This window comes from Pezoporus flaviventris, unplaced genomic scaffold, assembly GCF_033815535.1.
Source record: "Pezoporus flaviventris isolate CSIRO_AGI_PZ_B2104156 unplaced genomic scaffold, CSIRO_AGI_Pfla_v1 ptg000066l, whole genome shotgun sequence".
Classification (NCBI taxonomy): domain Eukaryota; kingdom Metazoa; phylum Chordata; class Aves; order Psittaciformes; family Psittacidae; genus Pezoporus; species Pezoporus flaviventris.
This window is the reverse complement of record NW_026892614.1, coordinates 20,146,595-20,162,840: the sequence shown is the minus strand read 5'-3', so window position 1 is coordinate 20,162,840 and position 16,246 is coordinate 20,146,595. Positions and strand designations below refer to the sequence as shown.

The 16,246-nt window shown below is 36.9% G+C and overlaps 2 protein-coding genes across 6 annotated transcripts in view; one reads left to right on the top strand and one right to left on the bottom strand.

Annotated features, from left to right (window-relative positions):
• Positions 1-16,246, top strand: part of FBXO30 (F-box protein 30) — a 322,115-nt gene that overhangs the window by 279,692 nt on the left and 26,177 nt on the right. The gene's annotated exons all lie outside the window — the stretch shown is intronic.
• UTRN (utrophin) overlaps positions 2,798-16,246 on the bottom strand; it is a 369,745-nt gene continuing 356,296 nt past the window's right edge. For all 5 annotated transcript variants that reach the window (XM_061471431.1, XM_061471432.1, XM_061471430.1 and 2 more), the window contains 4 exons: positions 9,612-9,720; positions 8,025-8,111; positions 5,713-5,735; positions 2,798-4,127 (listed from right to left, as the gene is read on the bottom strand). In XM_061471431.1, coding sequence (XP_061327415.1) covers positions 4,119-4,127; positions 5,713-5,735; positions 8,025-8,111; positions 9,612-9,720 — 228 coding nt within the window. In that variant the 3' untranslated portion in view covers positions 2,798-4,118. The remainder of the gene's footprint in view (positions 4,128-5,712; positions 5,736-8,024; positions 8,112-9,611; positions 9,721-16,246) is intronic.

Below are 16,246 nucleotides of genomic sequence, written 5' to 3'. Positions count from 1 at the left end.
CTGTTAATGTTTAAAAGAGTATTTTGGTTATTTGCATAAATCCATAGCTTGGCCATTATGTTAATACAATATTAATTGTATTAGCTGAATTCAGCTTTTTTCCCCTTCTCATTTTTCAACTGTAGAAATAACAGAATAGAGGAGAGAACTCCTGATCCAGGACACCCAGGTGATTGATAGGAATGTCCCTGTGCATGCCCACAGTTCTTGTCTGAGTCCAGTATCTCTTGACCAAGTGGGGCCCGTTGTCTCATAATTTAACTATCTACCTGTCTAATTTATTGACATTTGAACAGCTGCAGAGCCTTGTCTTGGTCCAAAAAAGAATGACCACCCAAGAAGAACCGTTTCATAGTGGAAATTCCTCTAAAGATGAAGCCCTGATAGTAGAGAAACTTCTGCACTCTGATTTTAATTATATGCATCAATCTTGCATCTTCTCTGAGAAAATGAACTGATCTGATAGTAATGTTTCAGCTCAAGGGTGTTTTGTAATAAAAATGTAAACAAATATGCTATCAACCTTCCCATCCATTCTGGGCTGCATAGGAGGGTGTCTCTCCCAGTTAGATGGATAGGTGTGCATTTAGGACTAAAAGCTGCTTGGAGCAAGAACCTAATTCTTCTCCTGAAAAGTATCATGTTGGCTTTATTTTGCTTGATAAAACAACAGCATGAAGCTAGTCAGTGCTCAAAGCAGAAGGCCATGCAGAGAAGTGAGGGAGGCTGCAATGCCCTCCTGCTGCCCTTCCCAGCCCCCTTGAGAAAAGCGCCAGGGCAAGCTGGTGGGAATGCAGTGCATCTCTATTCCCCTAATGGGAGCCAGGACCTTCATGGCACAGTACTAAAGTGTGATTTTAAGCCGAGTCCCTTCCTCACAGGTGACAGCATTACAGAGCTCTGGCACCTGTTACCTCAGAGATCAGGATACAAAGGGTATATATTGCAGATTTGAGCACTTCAGTAAACGGTTCACAAAGATCCATACCTTTCTTCTGCTGCCTTCAACTCTAACAAACAACATATAATTAAAATGTTTACTTTTTTTAAATGACAGATTTTTTTAATAAATTCTTTAATCTCGCTGTCTTCTCTTTGACACATTTGTCATTCAAAATACAGAATTGACTCAACAGATAGATGCTTCTATAATAAAATCCCTTGTTAACTGCTGAATCACTTAAATGCCATGTAAAAAATCCAGTTCTTCCCTTGAACTTATTAAGCATCTTTTCATAAATTGAGGGAAAATGTCATTACTTTGACACTTATATTTTGCAATTTGTTAGAGTTTGAAAATAGTAATATTTTAATGAATAAACTAATACAATGAGGAACCAGAATTGTTAGGGTTGTGGAGACAGTAGTTCTAACACACTCTCATTAAAGCAATTTGCATTAGTTTAGTTTAATGCAAGTATCTAAAATCAGTACATGGTAGGGCTGTTAAGTTCAGATTTCCTGACTGAATACCTAATGCTGTGCTTCAGCTGAGCATACTGACTGACTGAATGTCATCAAAACTTGAAGACTAATTTACAGTTCTAATATTTGTCAGGGCTTCATGCATTATTGCTGTTACCTAGTATGTATGTGTAATGTTTTAAAAATACAAGCAGCCTGCTTCTCGGTTATCAAATTTTATATCTGTCATGCAACAGAGAAGCATTCCAGGCTAAATCATTAAAGAGGAAAAACTGGATAAAGTATGCACAGATTTGTGGGGAGAAAACACTGATTAATCTCATTTATATAAACGCAAACCATGCTCCAAAAATGCTAGCACACAGTAATCACAGAATCAAAGAATGGTTAGGGTTAGGAAGGACCTTAAGATCACCTAGTTCCAACCCCTATTACAATACTGTTAAAAATTACCTTCGAGAATGAAGTTTTCAGCATTTAGCAAGGAGAAGTGCCATCCTTGAAGACCACAGACATTGAATGAACTTCATGCTGTTTCTCATGTTACTGCAATATATTCCTTTTATTTATTGTTGTCTCAGAGGAAGAATGTTACAATGTAGTGTTTGAAGCAGCATTTACTTGGCAGCAGAGGACAAAGGATGCATACAAACACAGGCAGAAAAACAACTTTATACATAATCTCATATTCAGAACAAAAATAAAAGTGACCAAATTCACTATTGAGACCTTTTTTACTTGTGTAGGGGAGTATTTTCAGGGATTCTTTGCCTAGAGAATGATGTAGCTTGAGAAAAGCAAAGTACTTTGCAGAGAGCAGAATATAAAGCTATTTCCAATACTACTCATGAAGATAGGTCTGAGGTAGAAAGGTGGTCACGGCTTTCCTCTTCTGTAAAATGTGTGGGGGTTTTCTTCTCAAATAACTACACTACTTTGTTTTGTGTTTTTTTTTTTTGTTGTTGGGTTTTTTTTTAAATAGGTGAAGCATTTGTAGGAGCCAGCATCTTCTATTCCCACCTTGACAATTTTGCTGCACTCACTCAGAAGTAATACTTAGCATTTATATAGAGCTTTTCAGACACTAACTAAGCAAGCCCTACAACACCTTTGAGAGGTAAGTACTATCATCCCCATTTTACAGATGGGAAAACAGAGGCAGAGTGGTTAAACAATTTGCCAAAGGGTTCAGAAAGAACTGGCACTGGAGTCAATGCTGTGCCCAAATTAGACCCTGAGCAGCAGCACTCCAAGAGCAAATACTGAGGGTGCATGACAGTCTAGTTGGCACCACTTCACAAAAGCACTAGAAATTCCTGATGTGCTGTCTTAATAGTTTCAAACATTTTTCGGTAGCAGTAGAGAATTCCAATACCATCTTGAGATTTATTTTTTTTCCTTCAGTAATAACTAAGAACAACACTGTTTTGTTTCTCTCCACTATACATGAAATATATTGCATGCAGTTTTACCAATTAAAGGTATGTTCTGAAATGAAAGCAAGTGTCCATGCAGCATCGTAAACTCTGTGAAGGCATTAAAATCTCTTATTAATCATTTTAAAACTAGAGATCAGCTGATCAGTCACATAATTTTCCTGTAATTATCCCTACTAAAAGTACATAAATAAAATTATTTCAAAGATAAAGTTAGTTGCAAGATTATAATGCCAAACGGTAATATTTAAGAGCACTGCAGTTATTAAGAAAATGCTCCATCACTAATAGTATTGGAAAGGGCTTTCTAATTGTCTCTTCATCTCCAAGAGGCTGACACAAGAAGGGGATCTTACAGAAATCAGCTTTACTTTACAGACTGTAAATTCCAAAACTTGAAGCAAGTTTGGCACAGAAGGGAACAGCAAAGCTTTGTCTCTGAATAAAGTTGGGAAAGATTACACTAACTTAGACCTTAGTACAAACAACTTAAGCTATCATCTAAGTCCTCTTTTTAGCTATCTCCTGATTCAAAGTAAAGTAAGGCTTAAAAAAATAATCCTCCAAATGGAGTGTATTGGCTGGAAAAAACTAAAAGTTAAAAATACCATTTTGGTGGTGCATGAGGATGATGACTTGAAATGAGAGTTTACCTTGTTTAACGGAGTTAAAATACTGCAGCTTGTGCCCAACAGCAATTTTTGTTAACTAGTAGTAATAATGCAGATTATGGGAACTTCATCCTGAAAACAACTGAAGGGTATTCTGAAATCTGTGTGGTCAGATGGTTAGCATATAAATAATCAGTACAGAGTATTAAATGTGTGAGAATACAACTAAGGGTATTTTTACAATGTAAAAGCAAAGATCTGAAAGGAATGTATAAATGTAACATTTTGCTCCAAACTCCTTACGCAGTTCTCTTTACGATTATCAAAAAGAACATATATAAAGCCCCTGCCCCTTTTCCCCTGGCTGTATATTTATACAAATCAGTGACAAATACTCCACTGCTCATTAATTTACAGTTGCATAGAAAGGGAAGAAAAAAACCAAACTTCTGATACTATAAAAACAACATCATTGTCTTTGGGTATTCAGTGTTTTACTATCTCAAGTAGAACACACAGTCAGAGCAAACAGCATGTTCCGGGGTCCCATGCAGTCTTCTGATGAAGTGGAACTTGCAATTGATGGTTTGTAGAAAAGGGCTTTACTGCACATCAGGAAGCACTGGTCAATGTCCAAATGAATACTTCACATTGCCTGTCATAATGAGAAATAACCATGTCAGTACCACATTAACGCAAACAGAAAGCTGCAACTACTCTGTACTCAGTTCAGTTAAGGACACTGATGTCTTTTTGTAAATACCCCATATTTAAAAAGTTAAGATGTACTGGCCCAGGACACAGGAAATCACTGAGGCGTGTAGTTAAGGGAAACCTAATTTTACTGTACTGCAGGGTTTAAAATTCTTGTTGAGTAAGGCCCAGAGGATGTCAGTCTACTGAGCAGTAAATAAGACTTACAGACTCCCCATGCCCTGCACCAGTAGAATAAAAAGTTTAGGCAACTATCCTATCTAAAACCTAAGTGGTAAAAATGGAGAGTATATAGAGTCTGGATTTGGACTCAGCCCCTTCAAATGTGAAGTTTATTTCCAGTCTCCTGCTTCAGGATTCTGTTCCTGAATAGACAAATGTACCTTCTCTAATAGTTCTGGAAGGGCAGATTTGCAGTAAGACCATTCGGGAATAATCTTGGATAAAAAAATAAAATAAATGCTTTTCAGGAAGGTTAGAATTATTCACTGATAACACAGAAAGCGCTCTCTGTGCCTGCTTAGAGAAAGGTTTTCTGAAAAATGACAGGTTAGTTCACTCTCATAACTTATCCAGATTGAAACACGGAGTCTGAGTTAACTGAGCGCAGGGTGTGATTCATCCCATTCTCCTTAGAAATTCCTGTTTGGGAGGACAATCCTACTATCCCAGATACTGCAATCCAAGAAAGTATTTAAAAAGCAATATTTTTGGATTTTTAGATATCAGTTTTTTGACCTTGAAAACTGTGGACTAATGGACAAGGTGAAGCAATTTGGGAGACTAAATTGACTCCCCACCACTTACTTTTTCTGAAGTCTCACACTGCAATTTATGATAATCTTTAAAATTAACAATGAAACTTCCTAAGAACTATGCAATGACACAAGATTCTGTCATTCCTTACTTGTCATATGTGGGCTTCAGTATCAGCCTAAACCTGAAGTCAGTGTTTTTCCTATATCTGATTTAACTGATAATTCGTATCAGTAGGATTTCCAAGAACAAGTGTCTAAATACTAGACTGTTTTCCACATTTTTGTGAAAGTAGCCAAATTTCTGCTTCAGATTTGCAAAGTGGTTTCCTACTGGGAGAAGGCAACTTCATGTAATGCCTAGAGATGCTGTGTGACTCTTGATCCTCATGTGTTGGTGCCCATAGCTCCCAAAACTGGAGCTATGGGCACTACAGCACAAGGACATGGATCTGCAAGAACCAGCTTTGATCTTGCAAGCTGATTCTGGCTTGAAAGTAATTGGTCTTGATGGAATCAAGTTGATTCCATCTGGTCAGCATCCCAGAACTGTATGCCATAGTACCTTGGTAATGCCTGAGCTAGCATGAACTTTCTGTTAATTGGGAAATTCCAGAATTTAGCCTTCCTGGTACATTGGTCTAGCTTCCACAAAGACTTCTAGGGGAAAATACATGGAAAAAAACCCCAGCCACTTTGCTTTAATGGAACTTTTCCACTTGCTTTACTTTGCTTCCAATGACTGTGTAAGTACGTAAAGAGGTCTCATACCTGTGGTCTGCCAGTGAAACTTGCTGAAAATAGAAAAAAAATAAATAGAGGTTTACATTATTATGCATCTTGTCAGTTTAAAAACAAAGCCAGTATCAGAAGACTATGTACTATAGAAGAACAAATAGACTCATATACAAAAAATTAAATACTTAACTAGAAGTGTATTGTAATGGTCTACACGTAACTTTTTTCACAAATTTACTTTTAACAAATTTGCAGCATTATGAATGTATAGATGATATGAATTGTTCCTTTTTCACCACTTGGAACCATATAGACCTATGAGTGGTATATTATCATATCATCTGTTCAGAAGGCTCTATTCTGGAACACAGTCAGATGCACAGGCAAGACTGCTGCACAGTGTTGCACAGCTGCATAGTTCTGAGGACCAGCCTCATAAATAAGAAATGAAAGGAGGCATTATATCCATAATCAAAGGATCTGGAGAATAAAAACCAGAACAAACCCAAAACTACAATTAAAAGCAGCGCTGGCCTTACCCCTTATGAAGCAACTACTCATACAGCATTTGGTAGTAAGCAGAAATACTGATTTCAGGATAAATTATAACCTGAAACCCATAAAAACAAATATAGCAAATAAGAGGACTAGCTCTATTACACAGTCAAGATGTGATAAAAATAATCTATGCAAGACTTCAGATGCTTATAACTCCTTAATGAAAGCTGCGCCAATCTAGGAGAGACATGTAGTGATAAGGTTTGTGACAAATAGCTTAATAAAAATTAAATTAATAATGGACACCACATGTTGAACATGAAGGCTATTCTAAAGAAATTTAAGTTGGATATAATTAAAAAAGGGTAAGGATATTATTTTTTAAGGTTAGGAATACAGTGATGCTCTTAAAAAAGATTGCCTAGGGAGTCCTTGGAGTCTGCATCATTGAAGCTTTACGTAAGAGGTTAAATGTTTGTCTGTCCAGAAAGACTGATCCCTCTCAAATGTCTACAGGAAAAGATGATGGACTAGATGGTCTGTCATGGTCTTCCCTAGCAAAAGTCATATAGTTTAATGTACTCTGTTAGGAAGGCTAGACTAATAATCCTAATTCCAGGCTTCTAAAACAGTACATGAATCTTACATGATTAAAAAGATATAATCCTAGTAAATCTCCCAAATAAGATATGTTACAGAATGACTGAAGACCAAACTAAGTAGTACCCACAAATTGGGGCACACTGGTTTGGTTTGACTTCTGCAGCAGTATGCCAATGACAAAGGGAAAAATACTTGAAATTTGGAACTGTGACTTCTTTTAATCTTAAATGCTCAGATTCACTTCACAATATGAAAGGATGTGGAGCTACACTCGCAGTCTCCTCCTGCGAGTATTATTTAGGGTACTGTTGAATGGCTATTAGGTGGTTTGGTTTTCTTTTTGCCTCTATGTTTCCTGGTTGCAGAGAACAGCTATCATTATCAAACTTGCCCTGACACAGGGCAATTTGCCCTAAATTGATTTGGGCCAAAAGACCAGGTAGCTGTAAGTTTTCACTACTGTTTTTCTAAGGCAAAAGAGCTGAAAGTGAAGATATACATGCATGTATGTATTAGAAAAAAAAACAAAACAACCCCACACATGAATAAGAAAGTAGGCACTTCACTTTCCCTGCCAAACCAAACAATCTGTATGAAATACTGCTGGAATCAGAGAGGTAAGGCCTCACTCTTGTAAGTGCAGTGACACTCTGGAAGGAATAGGAATAGTGGAAATGTATGTCAGCTGACATGCTAATTGGTTTTCCTTTTGATCTCTCGTTAATAGACACTAAATATCAACTTTCAGTGCATTTAAGTAGAGAAAGGTGTTATGTGCTGTGTTAACAGCAGTTTCCTCTGGTCACTTAGTTTAATAACTACTTCAGTAATTAGTTCAGACAGCCAGGATTGGGCTATGGTCCCTCCTGTTAAATTTTGTTAGAGAAATCCTGAATCTACATTCATTTAGGTACCACATACAGTTGGTATCAGCAGCAAATGGAATTCAGAGTCTTTTTTCCTTTATGTGGGCACAGCTGAAAATTCCATATGGAGCTTTTCTTATAGTGAATTACTTCTACTTAAAATGTTGAGAACATTTGTTTGTTTACCTTCACAAATAAATAGTCTCTATTGAGCAGCTTTAAAAAAGTGAATTATTTAGCTTGAGTATCCTGAGAAGTAATCTCACCAGAGAGATTTTTTTTCCTAATCAATATGACAAGAAGGACTTTTTTCTTCAAAAGACTGCCTCAAATTCAATACTATACAATTCAATACAAGACATACTTTGTTACACTTACAGCAGCAAGCTGGAAATGTGCTGTTGATTTGCTCCATAACATCTGTTAGATCTGTGTTGGTATCATGAGGTGGAACTAACAAGTCATCTGCAGATAACAACAAAAGACACCAATGATTTTAGTAAGGAGAGGAGAAGAAAGAGGAAAAGTTAAAAAAAAGGACAAAAACTTTCTGAAACACATTCTCATCCAACTTTCCAGTTAAATGCTCCTTTATATTTCAAGGGAAACCACTATCTGAAGCCTTTGTAACTTAATGTGCAGGAACTGTCATTGATAATTGCCAGCCTTGGGAGAGGAGGTGAAAGTTACTTTATTGATTTGCACCAGAACTCATTTCTCTTTTATTACAGCTTAACTCTTGCACCCAAAATTTAACTAGAAGAAATTACCAAGAAGCAGCAGTATAGAAGAATTAAAAGTTAAAATAAATAAAAGGTTTACAAGACAAGGGCATTATATTCAGTAGCTGCTCAATTAAAATTCTTTTCCATTTTTCAATGATTTGTTGTGTAACTTTCAGGCTAATATACACCATTATTTTTTTTGGGGGGGGGGAGGGGGGGGGACCCAAACCAAACCATTTCTCTTTTATATGAAATTGCTGATGCAATTTCATTAGTGTTAAAATCTTCCTTGCCCTTTTTACTTTTTTAAATGCTGCTTAAAATTATCTAAGGGAATGGCTAGGGAATAGAGCTGGCTCTGTTCCTGGCAGCGTCATTTGACAGCATTTCTCATAAAACTACCGTAGCATTAAATCACACTTGAAGAAGTTCCATGTTTTTTCTGATAAATTAAAAACACATGTCAATGTTGAATGACAATTTTCTGTATGCAAGAGAATAATTTCCTGGATTTCACATAATTAAAATGATTTTAAATCTATAATACAAAGGCTTGAAACCAAAACAGGGATGAAATTGTATTTAAAGTCATTTGAGAAAAATCTTTTATCCCCCCCCGCCCCAATTTTGAGCATTCAATGCTCTCTAGTTATTTTTCTAATTCCCAGTGGAACTGATGAGTTCTGATATTGGAGAATTTAAAATAATCTTTCAAGAAAGAAATCCCCTCAAGTGCAGAGGCTGTACACTTAACTCCATAATTCCTAAAGATGTGAAGTCTTTGAGGGGTAGGATCATCAAAATAGCAGGATAAGCTGAGGATACATAGGAATTTTTAAAACAGCCATCAGGAAGCTTTAATTACATGTTTTGGCTGTTCCTGTATCTGACAGATTCCTTGCACTGTAGGACAAACAGCTGTTGGCTGTTTCAGTCCAGTGAAATGTGGTTCCTCCTTCAGCAGGGATGGATTTGCCCAGTAAATTCACTTGCTCAAACTGTATGGGATCAAGGAGTCTATTGACATAAATACATATTTCAGTCATGTGGATTCTTGTGATACCGCAGCTATTTGCAAGTGTGGGGAAGCAACAGCTCCAACTGTAGTTCGCCTTGTTCACAGTATCATGATAAAGATCAGTTCCTTTTTACTTACAAATCTTTTCAGAAAGACGCCAGCAAACCTATTCAGGAGTCATTTACAGACCCACGAAGCCCATGAGCTGATTAAAACACTTACCTGTCTGATGAAACTGTGAGCTTGTCTCTTGCTCTAGTGAGTAGCCAAGGGCAGAGTGCTGGGGCGAAGCACAGGGGGAAGCGCCATTAACCCGGGAATCAGTCTCAGGCTACATTAAAGACAGTAATATCCAAATTTAGATAAATTGTACCTAGAGGATTTAATTGCAGTCTTCTATGAGACATCCCACTCCTTTCCTTTTTTCTTGTTTGTTCTTCAAACTAGTGAAAGTTGGCTTAGGTCTATACAACCCTTAAAGGGGGAAAAACTAAACTGACAACCTGTTAAAAGAAAATTTAGACTTAAGTGTAATTCTTATGAGACTCCACTTGACGGTCTTGCTAAAAGCAACGGCCTGTGGCAAGCATGCACCATAGAAATATGATGTTATGTACAACACAAACAGTCTGCTGAGGTACTCAGTCCAGCTAAACGGAAAGACTATGCAATAGTATTATTTGGGTTGTGTGTGTATATATATGTGGATATATATGTACATATACACATACACAGAGGACATTCAGCTAAGGTCCCTAAGAAGCTTCACTAGGATGACTGATCATGCATAGAAGCAACTGTTCGATCGTGAACAGTTCCGCAAAACTGCTTCACAATCAGGCTAAGTGAAGACAAAAGATTCAAGAGAACTTTGTTAAATCTAAAAAGTGGTAGCTAGCTATCAACTCCTGCTGACACTGTTTCTCAAAAGCATGGTGGATACCAAATTTGCAAGAAAAATGTGTAATAAGTAATCTCCAGGAATACTTTGAAAAGCGTGTTGTAGGCAAGCCTTTTTGGGCTCTTAAATTCACCTGAATAGTCAAATACCTAATTTCTATATTACATTTAGTTGTAGCCAAGTATATGCTTGTGATTACATGTAAGTATACATATATGGACACAAAATAAGAAAGACACTTCTTCACTAATAATAACTCATAAATATTCGAAGGGATCTTATTCAGGCATTTGTTTTCCTCTTTTCCTTTTTTCTTGTGAAGAATCCTTTGAGAAAGAGAGTAGTAATACAGTATTTGAACTCCAGAAGTGACTGTTCTGAACCAACAGAAACATGTGAAATAGTATTTACATCTGAGGTAGTTATAGAATCCCAGCTGAAATGCTTGCTCCTATCATTCCCTTTAAATTGCATATCACCAAATTATTTCCATGCAGCTTAAAGAGCAGATTAGGTAAATCTGTCAAAAAGCAGATACAGAAATAATAATAATTAAGAAAAATCATGACTTTTAAGATCTTTATGAATGTCAGACTGAATGAGTACCTAGAACAGCTATGAGACGCGATGGAAAGAGGTAATATACAGAATGGCAGTACAAGTTTCCTCCTCTGCAGCTCACAGCCTTAAGTGCAACATTTGATTTTTTGAGACAACTTCCAGTTTAAAAAAAAAAATAACCTTCAACAAACCTGAAGCTTGTTGAACAATGGAAGATGTTTTTTCTTCCATACACAGTGGTGAGAAACAAAAGAAAATGTTCCCTTGAGCCCTCAGCAATTTTTTTTTTCTCCTCCAAATCTCATCTCTCTTTGAGCATGACAACACCAACTTTCAGTTTTGACTAAAAGAATAAATCAAGGAATATTGTTCTGCACACCGAAGACAAATAAAAATGGAAATGTTTTCAATCCAGTCAAGGATTTTACCGTCAAGACACTCCTATGAACAGTGAATGCCTATCAAGTAGTTAAGCAATTTGCTCTTCAGTATCAGAATTCAACCTGCTGCAGAGTCTAGGTAAAAGAAGTGTGGTGATTTTAAATAGGCCAAGCCTGGGGTAACTAACCCCAGGGAATTCTGTATTGCCAGGAATCTCTGTTCAAGAAGAGGTTAAAGCTACAATGGTAAAGAGATGAAGCAAACTCTCCAAGGGTTAACAGTCAAGTTACTTCATTACAGAACAAGGCTAACTCCAGCAGCAGAGTGGCTGCTTGCCCACCCAACAAACAGATGGATAGAGAGAATCTGAATAATCCAAAATGCAAACTTGCACCTGGACTGGATCTCTGTCCCTCTTCAAGCAGTAACTGTGGACAAATGGTGCACAGGTGACTGAGGAAGGAAGACCATTGCTGGACTTGATACAAAACCGTAGCACAGCAACACATAGGCTAGATCAAGTATAGCGAAGCACTATAAAGTCAAGATTAATCAGGATAGAAAGGAGATGCCTACAAACTTAAATGATGAGTTAGTAGTGAAGGTTATTTAGTATCACTCAGGAGTACTATTGTAAATGACAAAAAAGCCTTGCAGAGCACAAGGACTCTTAACAGTGGATAAACTGAGAGCAAACAAAACATACTTGGAATATTTTATATCGATGTACCATATATTGCTGCAGCAGGCAGAATGAAATATTCCAGTCTGATTAAAAAAACCCAGACACCACAAATGAACAAAAACCCCACTCAAACCCAAACCCCTTACCACCTTCTAATAAGAGGACAATGTCTGATGACTTAATTTTAATATACTGATATTACATGACATAGTTCCAGTGACTGCAAGAACAGGAAAAGTGAAAGCAAACCAAAACCTGCTTCTTCCAAAAAACAGAAAAATACAGTTAAGCAGATGAAGAGTGGGGTTTGGAGCAGAAAGGGAAGGGTTCTGCTAGTGGCAGAAATGCCTCAATATAATAATCAGATACTGAAAAACGTTAAATGTAAAACTGTTGAGGATATAGCTGCATGTATTTACATGCTTTAACAGTTTTACTAGGAGAGAACCCAAGGGAAAAAATGTAGAAAATCATGTTCTACTTGACCCTAGTTGAATAACCCTTCAAAATCGGAACACTTTCATTATCAAGTCCCTACGGGCATCATGAAGTTCATTTATTCTTATTTAGAACAACCCATCAGACAACCCATGAGCCAGAAATAATAAGAAAATCACCCTAGATTTTACTATAGGCCTGCTGCTGCTTCCTGAATAAATAAAAGCAGGAATACTGGGCATGCTTCTATAAGGATGAGGGAGAAGTCCGGTTTCTGTGAGTTTTTGAACTTTTATGCAAAACCAAAATATGAAGTGATATGCAAGTTCTTCTGAAATTGAGGTATTTTTTCTGCATCACAGCAGTTTTTTAAAGCTTTTCAAAGGAGATATTTATTCTAACCAGTTTAGACTTACAATGCTTTATTTCACCGTGCCTCCTACTGGTGTCTTTCTCAAAGAAAAGCCCGAAGTGTTTTCTGGCTTAATGAATAGATAAGACATACCCATTCTTCCCTTGACTTCTGTTGCTTTTGGTAAAAATCAAACCAAACCAAAAATGGGTGTGCTCCTTCCCTCACCCCCTTCCCAAATCACAGAAAACCTCAAAATTGCCAAATTCTCTTATTATATCCGTTACACAAGTTTCTTGTTCCATACTTATCCTCTCTGCTACAAAACAGTCTCCTCTACTCTTATAAAGTTGCTCCTCTGTTTTCAGTTGGAGAGAGAGTTGCAGTCCCTATTTACTCTGTCTTTGAGTTTGATCATGTAGCCACTGACAGATGATTTTAGCTCCCATTAACTTCATTATCAAATCCAATATGAAATCTCTATTCAGTAGCTCAGACCAGCAGAGAAAAATCCAAACAGACTTTAAATGCTCTTCATAATAGGTCTTACTTCTACTTTGTACATGCAGTATCTAAAAGGGTGAAAGAATAAAAATTGAAAATGGATTCTCTTTTTTTTTTCTCTGTATCATTAACACGTTGGCATCAAAGCTATCACATGCCAGTTCTTTTTCACCTTCCTCTTTGGCGCTATAATCAATCAGGTAGACAAAAATGACAACGTTGTGTGACAGCTACCAATCCTTTGGGCTCGCTGAAATAAAAATAGTATGGTAACCTCAGAATTGTGACCTGAAGCAGGGAAGTGTGCAGTGAGGATGCATGCATATTTCTGCTAAAGGTGCTCTCTAAAGAATGTCATAGAATGCTCTCATCTAGATTAAACAGTGACTGCAGAAAAGTTTCTAAGTTTCATTAATTTTCTACCCAAGTATCTGAGTGCAGACAGACTCCACATCTTTTAGAGAAAAAAGTCTCAGTATTTTAGATTCAATGACAAGTTATTAAACCCAAAAACCAGTTGGGAGGCTAAGTGGAGAAACGGAGAGACTTACTGTTAACAGGAGAGACACAGAGATGCCATGAAATGCCAGTCATAGCAAAGAAGCAGCTGTAAGACAGTTGTGTCCTTAAATACTAGTAATTATTAATACAGGAATTACAGAGTTGTTATAGGTTTGGACATTGGGACTTACAGGAACCTTAAATGTAAATTATCCATTTCATTCATGAGAAAAGGTATTCCTTATATCGACAAAAAAAAAAAAAAAAATTGGGACAGCAAATAAAAGAAAAATAAGCAAATATCTTAGATCCTCAGCTGGCATCTGATAAAGTCCTTCCCCAAGCAGTGAAAGAATTAAAGACTTCCATAGGCAGTAATGGTCTAGGTGACAGAAAACCAAACTGCTGAAAAATGGTCATTTTTTTCAGAAAGTTCAGGGGGCAGTAATGGCAGTCAGCGCCGCTTCAAAATTGTATTAATGTCAAAATAAAGGAGTTGTAAAGAACATATACTAAAAATTTGAATTACTTAGAAATTCTGAATCCTGTTGAGGGGAATAGCTGACTAAAAGCATATAAAAAGGCATATTGAAAACTCACAGATATATTACAAAAGCGGTAATGCAGACCTTTCACATACTTGACTTTGTACCAGCCACTTCATTAAAAGACAGAAAAACAGGAACAGCTTAGGAAATGGTACTTGGAACAATCAGAAGCATGGCATGACTCCCACAGGGGCAGGAGATTTTGGACAGGAAGCAAATAAACAATAGCATACAATAAATAAGGTGTAAATGATCAGAAATACCAAAAATAGTCAACTCTGATTTACATTTCCCTATCAGAAACCAAAAGCTGCAGAATGTCCAGAAAAATCCAAAGGCAAAACTGGTAAGAAGAAACTACTGACGTTCTGCCTGTCCACTTCAACACACTACCCTAAAGGTCCTAACAGTGTTACAAGGATACTGAAAAGATTACAAAAATGAAACACTAACCACAGCTATATTAAAAAAAAAAAAAAAAAAAGTTTTAAAGTGTGAACATGTTTTTGATAAGCTGAAAGCAACTGGGGATATGGCAGAACTTCTGTTTTTCTATTCTACAGCTGTTTCTTAATCAGATTTTAACCCCTTCTCTAAAACACTTAGAATTGGTCATAGTTCTCAAGATACTTCATGAATTATTGTTAACAGTTACATCAGTTTTTATCTTACCTGTGAAATATTTAGGCTACTCAAATACTGATTAAAGATGCTGGAACAACAGTAACAATAACAAAAAAATCTGCTAGAGGGGTAGAGAAGCCACTGGAACAAATGCATCTTGATGCAATTAAGCCAAAACTGCCTAGGAAAATGACAGTCAACCAATAAAACAAAGAAACAAACAAAAATCTTTATCACTGTAATGACAGTATGATCTACACAGCAAGAGCTTATGCCATTTTGATACCTGGTTTATGTAGTCTGCTTCTTGGCTTAGTTAAATCCTCTACAACATACAGCCACCTGCCTGACTCATGAAATGCAGAAATCATTTGACTTCCTGTACTCTGAACCAAATGTAATGATTAGTTAGGACAAAACATTCATATGAATTTCTCTTCATCATTTGAACTTCCACACACGATCCACAAACTAACATCTCTAGCAACACCTTGTAGATGCTGCTGCTGTTATTTTTATAATCTAGATGTGCCTATTCTGGCTTCAAAACCAACCAACATTTCTGCCCCCAACAAAAATCCCTAAAATCTCTAGTTACTGACATTTGCTAAAAGGTTCTTGTCTTCTGCAGATCCTGTGCACAGATCATTTTGCTGTAGCTTATTGCTCTTAATATGCTATTGAAGAGGAGCTGGATTTTTAATGTAAACAAATTGGTCTTTTGCATTTTGGATGCATTTTTGGCCATCTGTTTTTGGCATGCTAAGAAAGGTTTCAGTGACTAATCATGACAGCAGATAAATTATTTAAGGAAAGATGGAAAGCTGAACTCATATACAGGGTGCAACTGGCACCACTACTTGGAATAAGGTATATATATTTTCTTTCCCTTGCTTTTTAATTCATTAAAACCTACTGCAACATACCCAAGATACAACTGTGTTCTCATAGGGATGTTAATAACAATAGTAATAATAAAATCACACTGAGGGTACCATAGCAATGGTTACAGGGAAAGTCAAGATAATTTCAGAAAGGAGTGCTCTAGGAAGATTAGCTTTTAAAAACCTCTCCATTGCCTGGCCTAGACAAAGCCCTTCCAGTGGTCATATTTTCTCTTTCTAAAGCAGAGTATTATTTTGGATAATTGTTACAGTAAGAACAATATCCACTGGAACAACCTCCCCACAGACCTGTTAGATGCACCATCTCTGGAGACATTCAAGGCCAGGCTGGATGTGGTTCTGAGCAGCTTGATCTAGTTGAAGATGTCCCTGCTCATTGCAGGGAGCGGTAGACTAGGTGACCTCTGAAGGTCCCTTTGAACACAAACTATTCAACGATTCTATGACATAGTAGAGT